This window comes from Callorhinchus milii, unplaced genomic scaffold, assembly GCF_018977255.1.
Source record: "Callorhinchus milii isolate IMCB2004 unplaced genomic scaffold, IMCB_Cmil_1.0 Scaffold1, whole genome shotgun sequence".
Taxonomy (NCBI): domain Eukaryota; kingdom Metazoa; phylum Chordata; class Chondrichthyes; order Chimaeriformes; family Callorhinchidae; genus Callorhinchus; species Callorhinchus milii.
In genome coordinates, this window is record NW_024704742.1 from 61,000,237 (window position 1) to 61,018,097 (window position 17,861).

At 40.0% G+C, this 17,861-nt stretch overlaps 1 protein-coding gene across 5 annotated transcripts in view; it reads right to left on the reverse strand.

Moving 5' to 3' along the window:
• wdr17 (WD repeat domain 17) overlaps positions 1 to 17,629 on the reverse strand; it is a 40,581-nt gene extending 22,952 nt beyond the window's left edge. For 3 of the 5 annotated variants that reach the window (XM_007895934.2, XM_007895933.2, XM_007895932.2), the window contains exons 1-12: positions 17,507 to 17,629; positions 16,234 to 16,417; positions 15,083 to 15,313; positions 14,234 to 14,485; positions 11,155 to 11,277; positions 9,161 to 9,348; positions 8,414 to 8,582; positions 8,017 to 8,108; positions 6,278 to 6,360; positions 4,662 to 4,748; positions 2,996 to 3,160; positions 1,716 to 1,918 (exon numbers count right to left, since the gene is read on the reverse strand). In XM_007895934.2, the coding sequence (XP_007894125.1) occupies positions 1,716 to 1,918; positions 2,996 to 3,160; positions 4,662 to 4,748; positions 6,278 to 6,360; positions 8,017 to 8,108; positions 8,414 to 8,582; positions 9,161 to 9,348; positions 11,155 to 11,277; positions 14,234 to 14,485; positions 15,083 to 15,313; positions 16,234 to 16,417; positions 17,507 to 17,629 (1,900 nt within the window). The remainder of the gene's footprint in view (positions 1 to 1,715; positions 1,919 to 2,995; positions 3,161 to 4,661; positions 4,749 to 6,277; positions 6,361 to 8,016; positions 8,109 to 8,413; positions 8,583 to 9,160; positions 9,349 to 11,154; positions 11,278 to 14,233; positions 14,486 to 15,082; positions 15,314 to 16,233; positions 16,418 to 17,506) is intronic. The other 2 variants (XM_042336884.1, XM_042336892.1) reach the window with 1 other exon arrangement.
• Positions 17,630 to 17,861: the final 232 nt, after the last annotated feature.

Below are 17,861 nucleotides of genomic sequence, written 5' to 3' on the forward strand. Positions count from 1 at the left end.
GTCTTGCAGCAGTTGTATAAAGCCTTGGTGAGACTGCACCTAGAATATTGTGTGCAGTTTTGGCCTTATATTCTTATTTAAGAAAGGACATACTCTCCTTAGAGGTGGTGCAGCGTAGATTCACTAGGTTGGTTCCTGGGTTGAGGGGGTTGACCTATGAGGATAGGTTGAGTAAACTAGGCCTATATTCTCTAGAATATAGAAGAATTAGAGGTGATCTTATAGAAATCCATAAGATTCTTAAGGATCTTGATAGAGTAGATAGTGTGAGACTGTTTCCCCTGATTGGAGAATCTAAAACTAGGGCTCATAGTCTCAAGTTTAAGGGTCAGCCTTTTCGAACTGAGTTGAGGAAACATTTCTTCACTCAGAGGGTAGTAAATTTGTTGAATTCTCTACCCCAGAAGGCTGTGGATGCTCAGTCCTTGAACATATTCAAGAATGAGGTTGATAGATTTCTAAAGGATAGAGGGATTAAGGGATATGGGGATAGAGCGGGTAATGGAATTAGGTTAGAAGATCAGCCATGATCTTATTAAATGGCAGCGCAGGCTCGAGGGGCCGAAAGACTCTGAAACAGCTGCACACAATCCCACTGCAATGGCTGACATTGATCTAAAGAGTCACTTGGTTTTACAAGGGTAGGGAGTGGGCATTATACAACAATTTAACATAAATGTAATATAATTTGAAGATTATGGGAAGGATACCTTTATTCTAAGGATACAGTCTTCAGACTTGTTACATGATGGTTCCAAGCTGTGCAACAGTCTAATAAAACAGTCGTGGGTTGAGTGATCAAAGGATGAAGTTGATGAGCTTGTGAACCCTGATCAGGAAAGGATATGACCTGCAAAATTCTGGAATGACTGCCACTTGTGTAGGGAAGATTTAGGGAATGAGAGTGCTATATCAAATGCAAAGATTGTTCTATTTGTATGCTTTGCAACATAAGCTGATGATCATTCCAAATACTAGCAATGACAAGTCAGTAGAATATCAAAGGTTTCAGATAAGATCAACCACAAGATCAAAGTTTCAGAATGTGCTACAGGGTAAGGATCAACCCTGAGGTGTTGTATTGCTTTGAAACATGCACATCCGATATTCTACACAACTCACAGATTATCTTTAGGAAAAGGTAATGAAACTCAACAGTGACAATAGGCATGTGACTGAAGCTCAAGTGAGATACAGAGAAAATTGTTGGGTGCCAGTAAACACATGTATTTCTATTCCAAAGGCTGCTGACAAGCATATGTCCTTCTAGTTACTACAGAATATCTTTTTTTACACAAAAAGAGCCCAATTTAAAGTGAAACGATTAACAACTCTGCCTTAAACGAAACATTGACAATTTAAATGGAAAATAATTATAGGGGACGTAATTTATAACTTTACAATAGAAGTTTATTCTATTTAGTTCTACACCTGAATTAGGAATGGGATCTAATGGAAATATATTGATAGAAAGTACAGCTCAGAAACAGGCCATTCAGCCCATCCAGTTCGACTGGTCCTTATACTCCAAATGAGTGGCAAGGATAATTTGGGAATTTTATGTCTGGATTAAACATATTCAAATTCTGAGCAATAACAGCAACAATACAGATTAAGAACAATGCTCCACTAACTGGCCTCATGTTCTCTATATCCGAAATACCCATAAACTCATTAAAGATGAGCAAAACAGTAAAAGAAAAATCAGCCATTACCATAAACATCTGCACCATGGTCATAAACAGTATCTAGACAGGTTCCATCCCTTGTATCCCAAACACGAATAGTGTAGTCCCAGCTGCCCGATATCAGAAGATAGGGAATTTCTGTGTTCCACAGTAGACCTCGAACAGGGGCCGTGTGTCCACTTAGAATATTTATACAGGCATCTTGTGTATAGTCCCATATTCTTACAGTACTGTAGAAAGAAAATACATTGTGACGAAAGCTTAGAGCATTCAACAACCTGAAAAAGAATAAATCTGAATACAGCTCTCATAATAAATAATGTGGTTCTGAACAGCAATTTCTTTTGCACTCTTTTTGTGAAGTTGAACTATTCTGTTCCAATTGAAAAAGACACCAGTAACCAATTAACACGTTCAATATTCTTGAAAATTCCAAGACAACCATTTTGTGTCTTCACTCATTTAACTTGGGATAGCCACCACTTATGATTTAAAACATTATATTTATATCTGCACGCAATTGCAAACGAAAATTCTAACTCAATATATGGTACTACAGGCCCCAAATTCCCTTGTTTGCTAATGATGGTAAAGTGTAGATGTTCATAAACATGGGTAGAATATTGGTCACTCGCAAACTACTTTGCTCCTACCTGCATTAAAAAAACTGAAAATCGATGGGTGGCGGGGAGGGAGGGAAACTGTTTTTATTAAAGCATTTTAAGGAAAAATTAAAGAGAGAATCCCTCATCATTCTTAATCTGAGAAAACACAATGAAAGTAAGTACTGGAGAGCGTGAAGTGTGAATTGACAATGCAAAGAATGGTATACTCACCATCATGAGGTGGGGGGTGGGGTTGGAGTGGGTGTGTGGAGGGGAGGGGTGTGGAGGGAGGGTGGCATTGTGGTGGGGGTTGGAGATGGAGAGCGAAATGGGTCTATCACGCACTAATACTAGTGATCTCTTTGTTTTGGATTCTAAACACATCACGAAAAATGGCTAATGTTATCGAGCAACACGTGACAGATTCTTGCGTGAAATCTTCAGTGGATTATGTTTTGGCAGATGTTTTTTGGTCAGCATTGTGTAGGCGACACAGCAGAGAAAAGTTGCACTTCCTGTTCGTTTCTTTTTTGCTTATCCTCAGTCCTGGATTAGGAAACCCAAACTTCCAGGTTTAAAAAAAAATGTTCAAATTATTGTAATTAAACAAGAGATTTTACATGATCAGATAAAGTAGCATTGCATGTTATTGGTAACTATAAATAATAGCCATTTGGGACCTTTGTATCTCGAGTAAAGTACCTGTCATCAGAACCACTGCAGAGAATACCCTCTCTCAGAGGGGACCACCTGACATGAAACACTTTGGCCGTGTGGCCAGTGAAGACCTTCAGTGGCTGGTCAGAGCTGGTTGCTAGATAGTAAACTCGCACATTTTTGTCCTCGCAGCCAGTTGCTATCATGTCTCTGAAAATGAATCAAGAAGCATATATGTATTCATAATTAAAATAACAATAATCCTTGCATTTGGTATAGCTCCTTATCATGTCATCGAGACATCTTAAAGTGCTTCACAGGATATACTGTAAAATGGATTGACTGTGTACATTTAAAGTTAAAATAAAAAAATTAACAATTATTAAAAATCTAATTTTTTTTTAACCTGAAACACTTCTCTACCGGTACAGAGCAAAGCTGCCACCAGCCACTCTGCTGTGAACTCTGAGCCCCAGGTCCAGCCTCAGGGAGCAAAGCCCCTGGTGTGACATGTTCCACACCAACAATCCTTGTAATCTCTCTGAGGAGGTCAACCTTGTACTGATCACAAAAGGTTGTGAGTATTGTGACGTGTCGATCAAAATAAATCCTTTGATGACCTGAGTAACTTTTTTTTGTGCCAACTGGAGTCACTTTGATGCTATGGGTCAACCTGGGTCATAGAGGACTCTTACAAACAGCAAAGAGACGACTTTTATCTCAGCAAGCTGGGTCAGATTTGAACAAAGGTCCCAAAGGTGAAAATATTATGTCCAGTCTCCTTTTATTATTTTTTTTACTATTTCCGCAGTCTTTCTGCTGACTTCTCCTGTACTGTTCTTAACCAAGCTGGACATCTTCCTTTCCACCAATGCTGCTCTGTAAACAACCCTCTATTGATTTTCTCCACCTCCTTATGAGAATGTGCCTCATCATTACGCACCACCCCCCTACAGCAGGGGGAAATCTATCAACTGCATTACTGCAAGAACAATCCCACATCTCATCACTCCACATTGTGGAATGTGGAGCTCCAACATGCTGTGCTGCTGTGCCATAATATTCAGCAAGCTCAATTATAACTGAGGTATTTCTTACCAGGATTCCTTGATAAGGAATATGAGTTGTGCAAATGGGGACTTCTTCAAGTCACCTCAAGTCGTCAAACAGATCCCTAGGAATCCATTTCAACTTGATCTATGTTCAGAGTGGAATTCCCACAGGTTAAGAAATACCATTAAGTAATGTCACAAACTAGATCTCATTATTCCTAGATGGCCGAGTAGCTACTCTTAAGTGTTGGACAGTCAGCTTGGGGACTTAAGATCAATTCTCACTTAAAATTTACACTTAAGATTTCGCTACTGGGCAAGCTTTTCCAATCACATTTGGATCAACTTGGGAATGAAAGAAAAGGCTAGGAATAAAGATCATTTTCTGCTTTCTGCAAGCACACTTCCTCTCCTCAAGGTGTTGCTACATTGGTGACATTTGGAAGATACCCTTTAGTCACAGGTTAACACAATGATTCAATGGGGGAATGGAGAGAAAGGGTAAAAGTCACAAAATTGCATAAAAAAGGCAATCAGTTTACTACAGGCTAGTTTCTAGCCTCCTGAACAAACAGGAGTTTCACAAGGAAATGGCCTCAAAATATGTTGCTAGCATAAAGTACATCTAAAAGTAATGACAGAGTAAAGAGCTTACTTACTTATTGTTTTGGCTCCAATCGCACCCAAACACAGCAGCTGAATGCTTATACTTGTGTAGAACTTTACCGTCAACCGTTCGAATAATGCTGCAATGGACAATACATTAATGATGCAATAAAACCTACGTCCACATGATCGACCAAGCCCACTGTACAGAATGAGACTTACTCCTTAATTATGCCATCGTGGCTGTTCGCAGCAGAATTGCTAATACTGTATTTCGATTCTAATAGTATAATCTTCCAAGAAAAATCCATAAGATTATTTAAAATTCAGTCCTGTAGCTCTCACTTTGCAAGTGAGAGACCTGAGTTCAATTCCAGGCAGAGCGAATCCTTGGGCAAGTTTCCTTACTCCACACGCCTAATAATAATCCCTCCAAAAAACAAAAAACAATAATAAATTGGTCATTTTCAATCTACGACTGTTTGTGGGACATTGCTGTGCGCAATTGGCTGCCGCGTTCGCCCACAAATATACAGTCAATTCACTTTAGTGTGTTCTGTGAAGTGCTTTGGGACGTCCTCCCGACGTGAAAAGCGCTATATCAAATGCAAGGATTATTATTATATTACTCCACTCCTCCGGTTACCTAGCAGTAAATAGGAACCAAGTTAGTCGATTTGCAGATTGTTTTTCCAGGGATAATAGTCCCTTAAAAAAAATTGGTCAGTTCAATCCATAACTGTTTGTGGGACACTGTTGTGCGCAATTGGCTGTCGCGTTTCACCCACAAATATACAGTCAATTCACTTTATAGTGTATTCTGTGAAGTGCTTTGAGACGTCTAGAAGACATGAAAAGCACTATATCAAATGCAAGGATTATGATTATTATTATATGACATACTATTGCTACTATAATGTCAGGGGCACATTTAAAACACACCTAGGCCGACACACCACTGCCACTTCATTCTTCCTGAGACATTAAGGCGTACAGTTTTGCTGGAGGGCTTTTACTTCTGCTATATAGTTGCAATAGTCCTGCCTTCAACTAGAATTCTTTCTTGCTTTCTCTCAATGGAAAGAAACAGTAAGAAAGGGAAGAGTGTAAGGGGGACTAGAGGCCTGATGTTCCTCATGGTCTTAGCCATTAAGACCTAACTTAAAATTTAAGCTCATACAGAATTTTTTAAAATGTCATAAAATAAAGGCTCTATGTAATAATAAAATAATAATATTCCTTACATTTGATATATCACCTTTCAAATCAGGAGGATATCCCAAAGTGCTTCACAGGATAGACTTTAAAGTGGTGAGACTTTTTTGTGGGCGAATGTGGCAGCCACTTTGCACACAGCAATGATGACCAACAAACTGCAATGAAGTGAACAACCAATTCATATTTGGGAGATTGGTGGTCAGGAGCTTGGGAGAAACTCTCTTATTGTTTAGAATTGGGCCATGGGATCTTTAGCGTCATTTGAACAGGCAAATGGGATTCGTTTATTGTTTCAAACAAAGGAGTCTTAATTTGGAAGCTGATTTACCTCAGGTCTGGGTCTCTCCATTCTAAAAAAAATGCACCCCTTTGTGTAAAATGCTTGCGACTGCTAACAATTCTGTACTCTATTCACAGCTAAAAAAATAAAGATTACAAAACCAACACTTACCAGTACCCATCCGCACTGCATGTTGCTATTCTCTTAGAATCCTTGTGACTCCATGCAATGCAGAATATTCCATTTTTACCATGCTAAAGGAACGACAAATGGCAATTACAACTACTGCCATCGTACTCAAATAAAAATCCCACCTAGCCTTAAGTTATAAGACCGTTTTAACAACGTGATGAACATGTTGTAATTTTCACCCCAGGTTTATTGATGGCACAAGTGTAATTCAATGCTTTCCACCTTAACCTGGGGGGAAATCTGGATTACTAATAGTTTATATCAATAGTCATAAGTATGCAACATCTTTCACATCAGGAGGCCATCCCAAAGAGCTCAATATTACCGGTTGGGTAGCCAAGCTAGGAGTAAAAGTCAAAAGCTAGGTTAGATGTGGGGGGGATAAGTGATTTAGGAGAGGACTATCGATTAATTATTCATAATTTAAAGTGCCATACTTCAAAAACATATTAAGCAGAACTGCAGATTTTTGGAAAGCAGATCCTTCAGAGATCCGGGTAAGTAGGCAATGAAGTCAAGTATTTATTAAGTGTTTGTGTATTTCCAGTGTAACCAGGAAAGAGAGATTAGAATGGCCTATTTTGAATAGCTCTCTCATTCGTTCTTCCCACCACAGTAAATGATTAATGACGATCATCTTGTCAATTCCTTTATGGCGTTTTGAGAAAGGAACAGCAGGGATGAGAATGTTTTTCCAAAAAATAATCAGCATTTTGTTGCTTTCATGAAACTAGGTCACCAAGAGAATGAAAGAAATCTTCAATTAATTCTTAATTTCAAAGCAACCTTTTCACATTTCTTAAACTTAAAAGAGAAGCTTCAAGTTTAAAAAAAAATCAGTTTTTTTTAGTTAAATGGATCATTATAATGAGAATGTGTTGACACCTTTGCATTGGAGATTTGGCCAGATAGACAACACTGCCTGTGTTTCAATTGTACTGCCTTGCTGAATACTGTATAACAAACTCAGGCATCTTGGTTTCATTCCAGATTTACTAGTGACACAAGGGATGGTGAATTCAATGCTTCCCACTTTTTCCTGGGGAATATCACCCTGGATCTGGGGTGGACTATGATTTAGGAGAGGACTATTGATTAACCTTTCATTAATTCAGAGTTGTCTACTCTGAACGCATATGAAGCAAAATTAGAGATTTTGGACAACAAATTTTGAGACCCTGTTTACCATCTCAACCGAAGGACGGCACCTCCAACAATGGAGCACACACACAGCATTGCACTGGGAGCATCAGCCTAGACAATATGAGTTCCAAGTCTCAACTTGGGGCTTCAATTCTACAGTCTTCTAACTCAGAAGATTAGCCCCCTCCAACCACAGGGGTCAGTATTAGGTACTTTTTTAAAATATATATATTAATGTCATGGACTTAAGTATAGAGAGCAACATTTTACAGTTTGCCGATGACCCAAAACTTGGAAACGTAGTAAACAGTGAGGAGGATGGTAGTCGACTGCAGGAGGACATAGACAGACTGGTGAAATGGGCAGACAAATGTCTCATCTAAAGGGCCGTTCAAAGGAAGAAATGTCAGTTAAATACATGAAAAACGGGAGGAAAAAGAATCCAAGGGAAGTGATGGATGGAGCCAATAGTAACTACACCATTCAAACAGTTTTTCACAGTTCTCAAGGCATGCACACCACTACCCATTTCTATAGATCAATTCTTCTCACCAATGTCAGAAGGCAACACTTACCTCATTAAACCTTGTGATCAATTTGCCTTTTCTTACATCCCATATGAAAGCCCCATTGCGAGAGGTTGCACCCGCAATACAATTCAAGTCTCCTTTAAGCAAATAAAATTAAATGATTATCTGATGTGCAGCTGTGACTGCCTGCCATTTCTATCAACAACAACTTGCATTTACATAATGCCCTTCTCAGAACAGCCATGAAATGAATGGCCAATTTTATTTGGGGGATTATTGGGCAGGACTCTGAGAGAAACTCCCTTCTCTTTTTCAAATAGTGCCATTGGATCTTTAACATACACCTGAACAAGCAGATGGTACTTTGATTCAATATTTCATCCAAAGGACCCAGATTCTTGGTAAGACATGGCCAACGACAACTTTCTTTCTGATTTCTTACCTGGGGCCCAAGACAATGAGTAGATAACCCCCTCATTTCCTGGAGAGGTGTACACTGCTGTCAACGTGTTTATATCCCACACTTTTATTGTCCCATCAAACGATGCCGTTGCCAGGAGGTTGGGATCATCCGGTTTGAATTTACAATCAAATATTGTTTCAACATGACCCTAGAATACAAAATAAAACTTTCTGCCTTTGTTGGGGTTTTCTAACTATTATTTGAGAAAATTTGAGGTATTCCTTATGTAGTCCTTAATTACTGGCACTATCATTAAATTTAGCAGTGTTTAGTGTGAGCTACTTTCATACAAACCCCCTTGTAATACACTGTCTTGCCATTAGGTGATAGTCCAATAAATGACAGCCAGATAAGTTAGATTTGAATTGGCTGTAGGGAATGAAACAAAACGTAGTTGTTTAGGGAGCTAGGTCAAAATGGGGTAAGTATTACGTGGGGTGCCTCAAAATTTTGCACTGTGATCTTTATGTTTCTTATGTATGTTAATGATCTATATTCACAGAATCAGAATGAACAGAAAGTTGGTCATTTTAGTGCAAACAGCTATCCAGAGCTCAGGAATCAAGTACAAGCGCAATGAACATGGTCCACGATGCAACTGCGTGCTAAGCAATTCTGCTCTATTGTGAAGGATGTGATAGCAGGCTACACTGTATGTATGGTAAATTAACAATATATTTGTTTTTTTGATTGTATTATATAAAGAAAATTGTTCTTGGAGCATACCAGATCTCGGAGAAAGTCCCACTTCTTACTCCCCATGTCATAGAGCCCCACTCCACCATCCATGAAACAGCAAACCACATGCCCAGGAGGAAGAGAGAAAGCGTGATTCTGAGACAAGGTAGGAGGGGGAACAGCTTCACTTGTTGATGACGTGTGGTGATTCTTTGTAGGGGAATGTGCAGAAAAAGCTGAAAGAAAGATGCTAAAATATATTTCCTCATATTACTCTCTCTAATATATGTGTACTTACTGTATAACATTTCAACAGCACATTAAGACCTTAGAAAAAGAGGATGTAGGTTTAGGATTGCAAAGGGCAAATTCAGGACATACACCAGGATGTTTTTCTTTACCCAGAGAGCAATTGGAGTCCTGTAGCTCAGTGGTGGAGTCCTGTAGCTCAGTCGTGGAGTCCTGTAGCTCAGTGGTTAGAGCACTCGCTTTGCAAGTGAGAGACCTGAGTTCAATTCCAGGCAGAGGGCGAAACCTTGGGCAAGTTTCCTTACTCCACACGCCTAATAATAATAATCCCTCCAAAACCCAAAACAATAACAAATTGGTCATTTTCAATCTACGACTGTTTGTGGGACATTGCTGTGCGCAATTGGCTGCCGCGTTCGCCCACAAATATACAGTCAATTCACTTTACAGTGTGTTCTGTGAAGCGCTTTGGGACGTCCTCCCGATGTGAAAAGCGCTATATCAAATGCAAGGATTATTATTATTATTATTATAATTAATGACAGGAACAGGTTGCCAAAAAGGGTGGTTGAGGCCAGGACACTGGATTCATTTAAAAAAAACAGCTTGGTGCTGTGATGGGAAGTCAAAATACATAATCATAACACTTTACACTCAATCCTGTGAAACACCTTGAGATGTCCTCCCAACATGAAAGGTGCCATATCAAATGTAAAAATTATTGGTATTATTATGAAATGATGAGATCAAAGGCCCTTCTTCATCCAAACCAATCTTGTGATCTTGTGACCTAAGTATTCTTGAAAAACACTGATATCATTTGGAGGGGTTTGCCTATCCTTGGAAGTACCCATATGTATTTATGACATCAATCATGTTAGATAAATCTGATCTTCAGCACAGTATTAGCATATAACCTTTCCAATCAAGGAAAACAAAATCGTGATAAGTAAATTTCTTCCAGGAATGATAAGTTCTACAACTAGGCTGTATTTATTTTTTGTGTGATTCATAAAATAATCTTTGCATTTGACAAGCACCTTTCACGGCAGGAGGACATATTAAAAAGCTTCACAAGGTATACTGTAAAGTGTGTATTTTGTAGGCAAATGTGACAGCCAGTTTGACCATAGCAATGTCACACAATAGCCATTAAGTGAGTAATTTCTTTATTGGGATATTGGGGGAGTATTGGCCATGTGACCAAGAGGCATTCCCTGGTATTTCCAAATCATTTTTTAAAAATATAGTTTTTCGAATCTCACCCTCAGCTTTGGTTTCCAGTCAGGATTGTGAAGTGCTTTGGGACGTCCTTCGAACGTGAAAGACGCTGTATAAGTCTGTATTGTATAGTGCCATGGGATCTTTAACATCCAGCTGGTAGACACATCAAAGCAGCACCCTCCTTGACACATATTATAAGATGCTATAAATGCAAGTTGTTGCTGTCAGCATGGTTACTTGTGACTGCTATGTGGGAGATTCTACCAAATGGGGCTTTAGGATCTTTGAGAAGCTACTACCGGGTACTCAGTACTTGGCCTTGACAATCCCTGTTGGCAAGAATCAATTGATAATCCCTATTGATAATCTGTAACTGATTACAACAACAACAAGATTACCCCTGTTATTAATTGGTGTTCGAGTGGATCCCGGAGAGTTATCCTGAGAATCACCTCAGATCCTGCTGGATCCATTACTTGCAAATCTTGTAAATTGGACCTCGCTGATTCGAATCTTCAGAAATGCTTTCACGGAGAGGTGTTTGTTTTCAAATTACTACAAGTACTTACATTTTTTCTTTGGTGGAGAATTCAACACGTGCAAAGCATGAAACCCAGTTTTCTTCAACTTGAAGTTATCTATTGGTGTTGTTCTGGAGACATTCCAAACACGCATGACACCAACCTGAGAATCTAATAAATGAAAAAGAGGATAAAAATTGACATGTCCAAAAATTCTACTGAGCCTGTATGACCATTTTCTAATAAAATTTACAATTGGGCAGAATTGTAGAAAATTCTTAAATTCAGTCTTAACTTGGAATATGATTTTATGTGCTAAAACTAGGCAGAATTTGAGTCCCCAGAAATAACTAGACAGACATTTTATTGACCAATGAATGTAACCATCTCCAAAATATCTTCCTGGACACGGATCCCTCTTTACATATCGACTATAATTAAGTATTTTGCCAACGCAGTTTTATCTATTTGGTTATTGTCACGAGCACAACATTCTCAACTTGTTTAAGTGCTTCGTTCAATTGACTAGGAAAGGATGCTGAGGAGAAGCTAAGGAAAATCAGCAAAGGCCAAGAATGTGGTAGCGTTCTCATCTCTTACTCACAAGATTGTGGATTCAGGTCCCACGTCAGGATTTACTCTCTAATGCAGTGCTGAGGAGGCACTGCTTTGTCAGAGGTAGTGTCCTGTGGATGAGATGTTAAATCAAGGTCCTGTTTGCCTGTTCAGGTGAATGTTAAATATTCCACAGCATTATTTGAAAAGAAAAATGGGTTTCTCCCTGTATCCTGGCTAACAACCTTCCCAAATAAAATTGGTCATTCACTTCATGGCTGTTTGTCAGACATTGCTGTGTGTAATTTGGCTCCTGCAAAATACAGTCACTGCACTTTATAGTAAATCCTGTGAAATGCTTTGAGTCGGCCACCCCACATGTAAGGCACTATATCAATTCAAATGACATGAATAACAAATTGCATTTATATAGCGTCTTTCACATTGGGAGGATGTCCCAAGGTGCTGAGAAGTCGAGGGTTTGCACTCAAGCTGGGGGTTGGATTCAGGAGGGGTGGAGACCATGGGGTTAGGGAGGGGAAAGATGACCTAAGGCATGGTTAATGAGGAAGGTCTTGAGATGGACTAGAAGGAGGTGACAGAAGAGGCGAGGCGAAGGGATTCCGGGATGGAGTTCCAGAGCGTGGGCACAAAAAGGCTCAAAGCCTAACTGTCAATGATGGGGCGGGACAGATCGGGCCACGTGAAGCAGCCCAATGCCTGCTGAGGGGAGTGGGTTGGTAAGCTGATCATTAATATGATAGCTGCAGTCACTTTAAATCATTGGAATGGTTAATAGTTGGTAGCTCCACTGGAGCTCACGCAGAGACAGAACTAATGACCTGAAAGACTGCAATTCCATTCAGTACCTGCCCACCCAGTAGGATCTGACAGTAAGGCAGCTCCAATCTTAGATAATAATAATCCCTCCATTTCACACTGCGCAAGTAAAAATGAAACATCTCAAAGCGCTTTACAAGCAATTGCTGTCAAGTGTGTTTTTGTAGGAAAACCATGCAGTTAATTTTCACATATGAATGACCCACAAAAAGCCACAAAGAAAATCATAATTTTTTCTGCAGGACACTGAGAGATACTCAGTTCTCTTGTCGAACAATTCCATGAAATCTGTACAATTCACCTGAATAGGCAGACGGAACCTAGGTTTAACATCTCAATTGAAGGACGGCACCTATGTGAAACTGGAAAAGTAGTACTCTCACGGTGCCACAGTGAAATGTCAAAAGACACTGAGTCCCTGATGAGCTCAAGTTCCAATGTATGGCCTGAAGCCACAATCTTCTACCCCAGAGGCAAGCGTGACTGAGCTAAGGTGACACGCGAGGAAGGTAAGGACTGACACCAAAGGCATAATTCCACTGACAGCTCAGTTACAAATTAACATTTGAGCTTACACGGATACGAAATCTAACATTTAAGGTGAAGTTTGTATCAGAACTGGCTCCTGGATCCAGATCTTACACTGAAAGTTGAACTCACCAGAACGAAACTCAGCAGACTTTAAGGGTGTGATTTGTCAGATCCACGCTACTTTCAATCAGGCTATGAAAATCAAACTCTCGTGTTTTTTTTAAACTTACAAGGAGCAGGTCATATGAGTGTCTTTAGTAATGTGAATAACATATATACTAACGTAAATAATATAACATAAGAATATACTAATAATAACATGAGAACAGGTCATACAACTGACTTCAACAATGTTAATAATGTATATACTGAATACTAATATAATTATGTAACATATAGTAATAAGTTATAACAATAACATAATGATATACTTGTAATAACATATAACTGGCTTCATTAATGTGAAGATGCTCTGCACAAGGCTGGACCACTTGAGAGCTTTGAGCAGACTTCAGAATATAAGCCCCGTGCCTGGGTGTCAAACACATTGCTCCTGAAACCAAGATCACAACTCTCTCTCAACCAGTTTATTCTATCTAGTTAGTTGCAAATCACTGCCAAAATTGTGACAAGGGTTAAGCTAGTATCCTGTAACCAGTGCTCCAACAGGGACACTGCATGATTAAAAGTGCAATAGCCACAGCAGGTATCATTGGGCCCAACCATTGTCAAAGAGTTGGGGGGGTGGGGGAGGGCAATTCAGACCCATGAACTAGTCCTTAGGTATCAACTGTCATGACCGCATTTTTCGACAGTATGATAAATAGCATCAATAATAATTACACATCATAGATCGCAATTTTCACCTCTATTTTCAGAACTTTGTTAAATTTGGGTGTGTGGTGCCGTTTCAATGACCTGAAATGCACTATTATTAAATGCAAGGATTATTTTTATTATTATTATTATGAATTAATGCCCTGACAAACTTCCAGGTTTGATTTATAATAATAATAATTTAATAATAATCCTTGTATTTGATAGAGCACCTCATCACATTTTCGAGATGTCTCAAAGCACTTCACGGGATGTGATGTAAAATGGTGGGACTAATTGTATTTTGAACGCAAATATGGCAGCCAAGTGTGTGAGAACAAATCCAGATTTGAGTACTGTTTGAATACTAATGCAAAGTTCCTACCTCCAGTTATAAACATGCCCGGAGCACTGGGAACCCAAGCTAAACACTGCACTGATGCAGCTGCGCTGGGAAAGCTGAACGTTGTGATGGAGGACAGCGATTCTGAATCAACTAATCGAATTCCATTGTGTAGATTAGCAACCAGCAGGTAGTCAGTGGAGAGAGGATCCCATTCCAGAGCCGTCACTGGATCCTCTTCATCTGTTCCTTCCAGGGATTCTGGCCTCAGTACGTGCTTCTGGCTCTTGCAACCTGATGATGGGAGTGTATCATATTAAACAAAATAACATAATGTTTCTAAACACATTTTTTTTGTTGCAGAAAATAACATTAAATGTACAATATTCAGTGCCCTCCAAAGTTTTAAAAAAAAGTCAAATTATAATAATCCTTGCATTTGTTATTGCGAATTTCACTTCAGGAAGATGTGTCAAGAGTTTCACAGCAACGTGCAGTGTATTTTTTATGTGGGTAAACTCCTCCCTGGTCTGTACTGAGTTAGCAGAACTCAGCCTCATGCCTGTGAATTGAAGATCCCGTGGCACTATTCAAAAAGAGAAGGGTAACGATCTCCCAAATAAAACTGGTCATTCACTTTACGGCTGTCACTGTTGAGTGCAACATCGGAAGCAGCTTTCGCCTTCAGCCACTACACTGTACAGTGGATCCTGTGAAACACTTGAAGACATCCTCCCATCATGAAAGTCGTTCCATCAAATGCAAGTATTATTATTATTTTCTTTATTATTATCATCATATTATATGTGCTAAATAAGTATCTTATAACTCAAAATAAGTCAACTAACATAGCTTGGAAGCTGTGGGGCAATGTTAATGATCGAGGCCTACCGGGCTGAAAGATAGATAGGCTTCCATCCGTGTGGCCAAAGGCCACCTTTCCTTTCTTTTTGGGATGCCACCTGAAGAGACAGATGTCGGACAGGAAGCTGTGCGCCTCTTTATGCACTGCTACCCCATTGTCTGGTCCGGAGATTGTCCAGATGTACAATGGGCCTCGATGAGACACAAACGCCACAGCATCTCTCGAATCCCAACACCAGCTGATTGAAGCAGGAATCCCTGAATAACCATACAGGGTTTAAATGATTTTTGCAAAGCTTGTTTTGCAAACAAATTTCAGCAATGCCTTAAGAGTGAGATAGTAGTTACAAAACAGTTTAGATTAAATCTTCAAACTTTACATTCTCGTATTAGTTTCTCAAAATACATATTCCTTCACCTCTGCCACGTTACCCACTTCTGCCCCTATTTTACACCAAATGTTACCGAAACCCTTAATCACACTTTTGTTCAAGCCCCCGCCCCGCACGCTACCTTGCATAAAGGGCGTTATATAAATGCAAGTTGGTGTTGTGGAAGTTGGTACCTCCCGCCTTGATGTCTCTAACAAACTCTTCATCAGTCTCCCCAGTTCGACCTTCCACAAGTTCCAGCTAATCCCAAATTCCACTTCCTGTAATCTTACCCACACAAACTTTGTACCTGAATCACTCCAATCCTCATCAGGCTCCACCACCTAACAGATCAAGTTCATGTCCTCACTGTTACATATAAATTCTTTATGCATCAGCATCTCCCTATCTTTCTGATCTCCTTGTATCCCACTCCTCTGCCTGTATGCAGCTAATACAGGATTTCTGCGCATCCCCCAACCAAATAGTTCTACAATCAGTGTGTAAACCTTCAGACACTACAGCCATAACCTCTGTAACTCCCTGCCTCTACTCATCCGCCTCAGCCCCTCCAACTTTAAATCCCTCCTTAAAACCAAGTTCTTCGACTATGATTATCTCCCCCTTCCTTTGTCGTTGTTCAGCGTCCAACCCCACCACCACTGTGAACTGCGAGACATTATTCCTACATGAAGGGTTCTATATAAAATAAAAGCAAATCGTTGTTGTTCATTATCTGCTACCAAAACGCAGTTGTCTCCCAGGCACAAAACCAGTGCATAGATAAAAACATAAATGGCACTGCACCTTTTGTATTATCCAGTCTGACTACCACTTTCTGTTCTGCCACGTTCCAAATGATAACAAGGTTGTCTGCACTGGCGCTGGCAAACATGTCAGGGTTGTGAGGATACCAAGAGATGGCTGTGATGGTCTTTTTGTGTTCAGACATGATTGCATAAAGCTTGAATTCATTGTATCTGTGATCAAGCTGAAACATAAGGTGAAGCAAATTAGAATTTTTTTTTAAACCGAGCAAGTGACAATCAAGATAATTTACCTGCCTTTCCCTGGCTGCAAAGAACCAAACTCTGTGGTTTCGCCACATGTGACCCTGCTCACTGACTGCCAGTGACCCAACACCTCGCCTCGGGGATACGTCACAGCTGCAGACCACCTCACTCTCTGCGGGAGATTAGGGATTGGATGATTACCTCCAATTAGGATGTGGTGGATCAGGCCAAAATGTAAATGGAGACTGCTGTGAGAGGAACATTTTACAACACGACAGGGAAGAGATAGATCCCCTGCCTGCAGGGGAGCCATCTTCATTCGCTCAATTGTCCTCCATGCACAAGAAAAGAAAAGGGAAATCACAAAGACCATTTCCTGTTCAACTTTCCATTTTTGGACTTGAAGACTTTTTTTTCTTTCTCAACTGCACCTCCAGGGCTGAAAGAAGCAGTGTAAGAATTAAGCATAACTATTCTTAATATCGTTGAATCATGGAAATTTCAGTACAAAAAGAGGGCCTTCGGCACACTCTTCACTGGAGCAGTAGACTCCAATCCCATTTCCCTACTCTTTCTCCATACTCCTTTTTTTCTTCAAGTATCTTAAATGACGGAATTTACAGGGCTTCAATAGTCACTTGGGTTAATATCTACAATTGTCTACTTGACCGCTTGCTTCCCCACTGCTTGTCCAGCTAGGACCACCAGACTCTTTGGGGCTTTGGCTTGCAGGCTTAAAAGGAATTGAGTGGGAAGAATCGCTGTCCTCAATGGGAGACTGCCCCGCCAGGGCCTGCTAATAATTCAGGTTGACCGATCTGTCATCTGAGTGCCCTGGAGTATTGCAGATCTGCCTGGCTCAGGAACCAGACTTTCGAGACTGCCACAGAGGGTTGACTCGATTCCGACACTCTGCTCCCAAGCACGTCATCTTCAACACTCCACCTTCATACACGAAAAACAAGTAGGTTCACGCAGGTCAGCACAAGTTGGAGATGGGAAAATTACAAACCAAATCTTATTTTCCTGAACTCTTTGGCTCACTCACTGTCAGTACTTAGCCTCACCTGATAAATATAAATAGCCAATGTGGCACAGTATGCAAATCTGTCTCCATTGGCAACACAGACATCTTTGTTCCATGGCTGACATCCAGCAGCCAAAAGGCCGACCTGTTTAACCTGCGACATCTTCACCTGCAAAATTAGAATTCAACATTGTCAATCAGAAGCCACTTAACTCCATTTATCAATATTCAAAAATAAATATTCTTCTTCTCAGCAGCAGTGAAATGCCGATTGTGGAAACCATAAATCCCTTTAACGGAATGAGACAAATGCTTGAAAAAGAGGAACATTAATATTGATAATAATCCTTCCATTTGGTAAAGCACATTTCATATCAGAAGGACGTTTCAAAGTG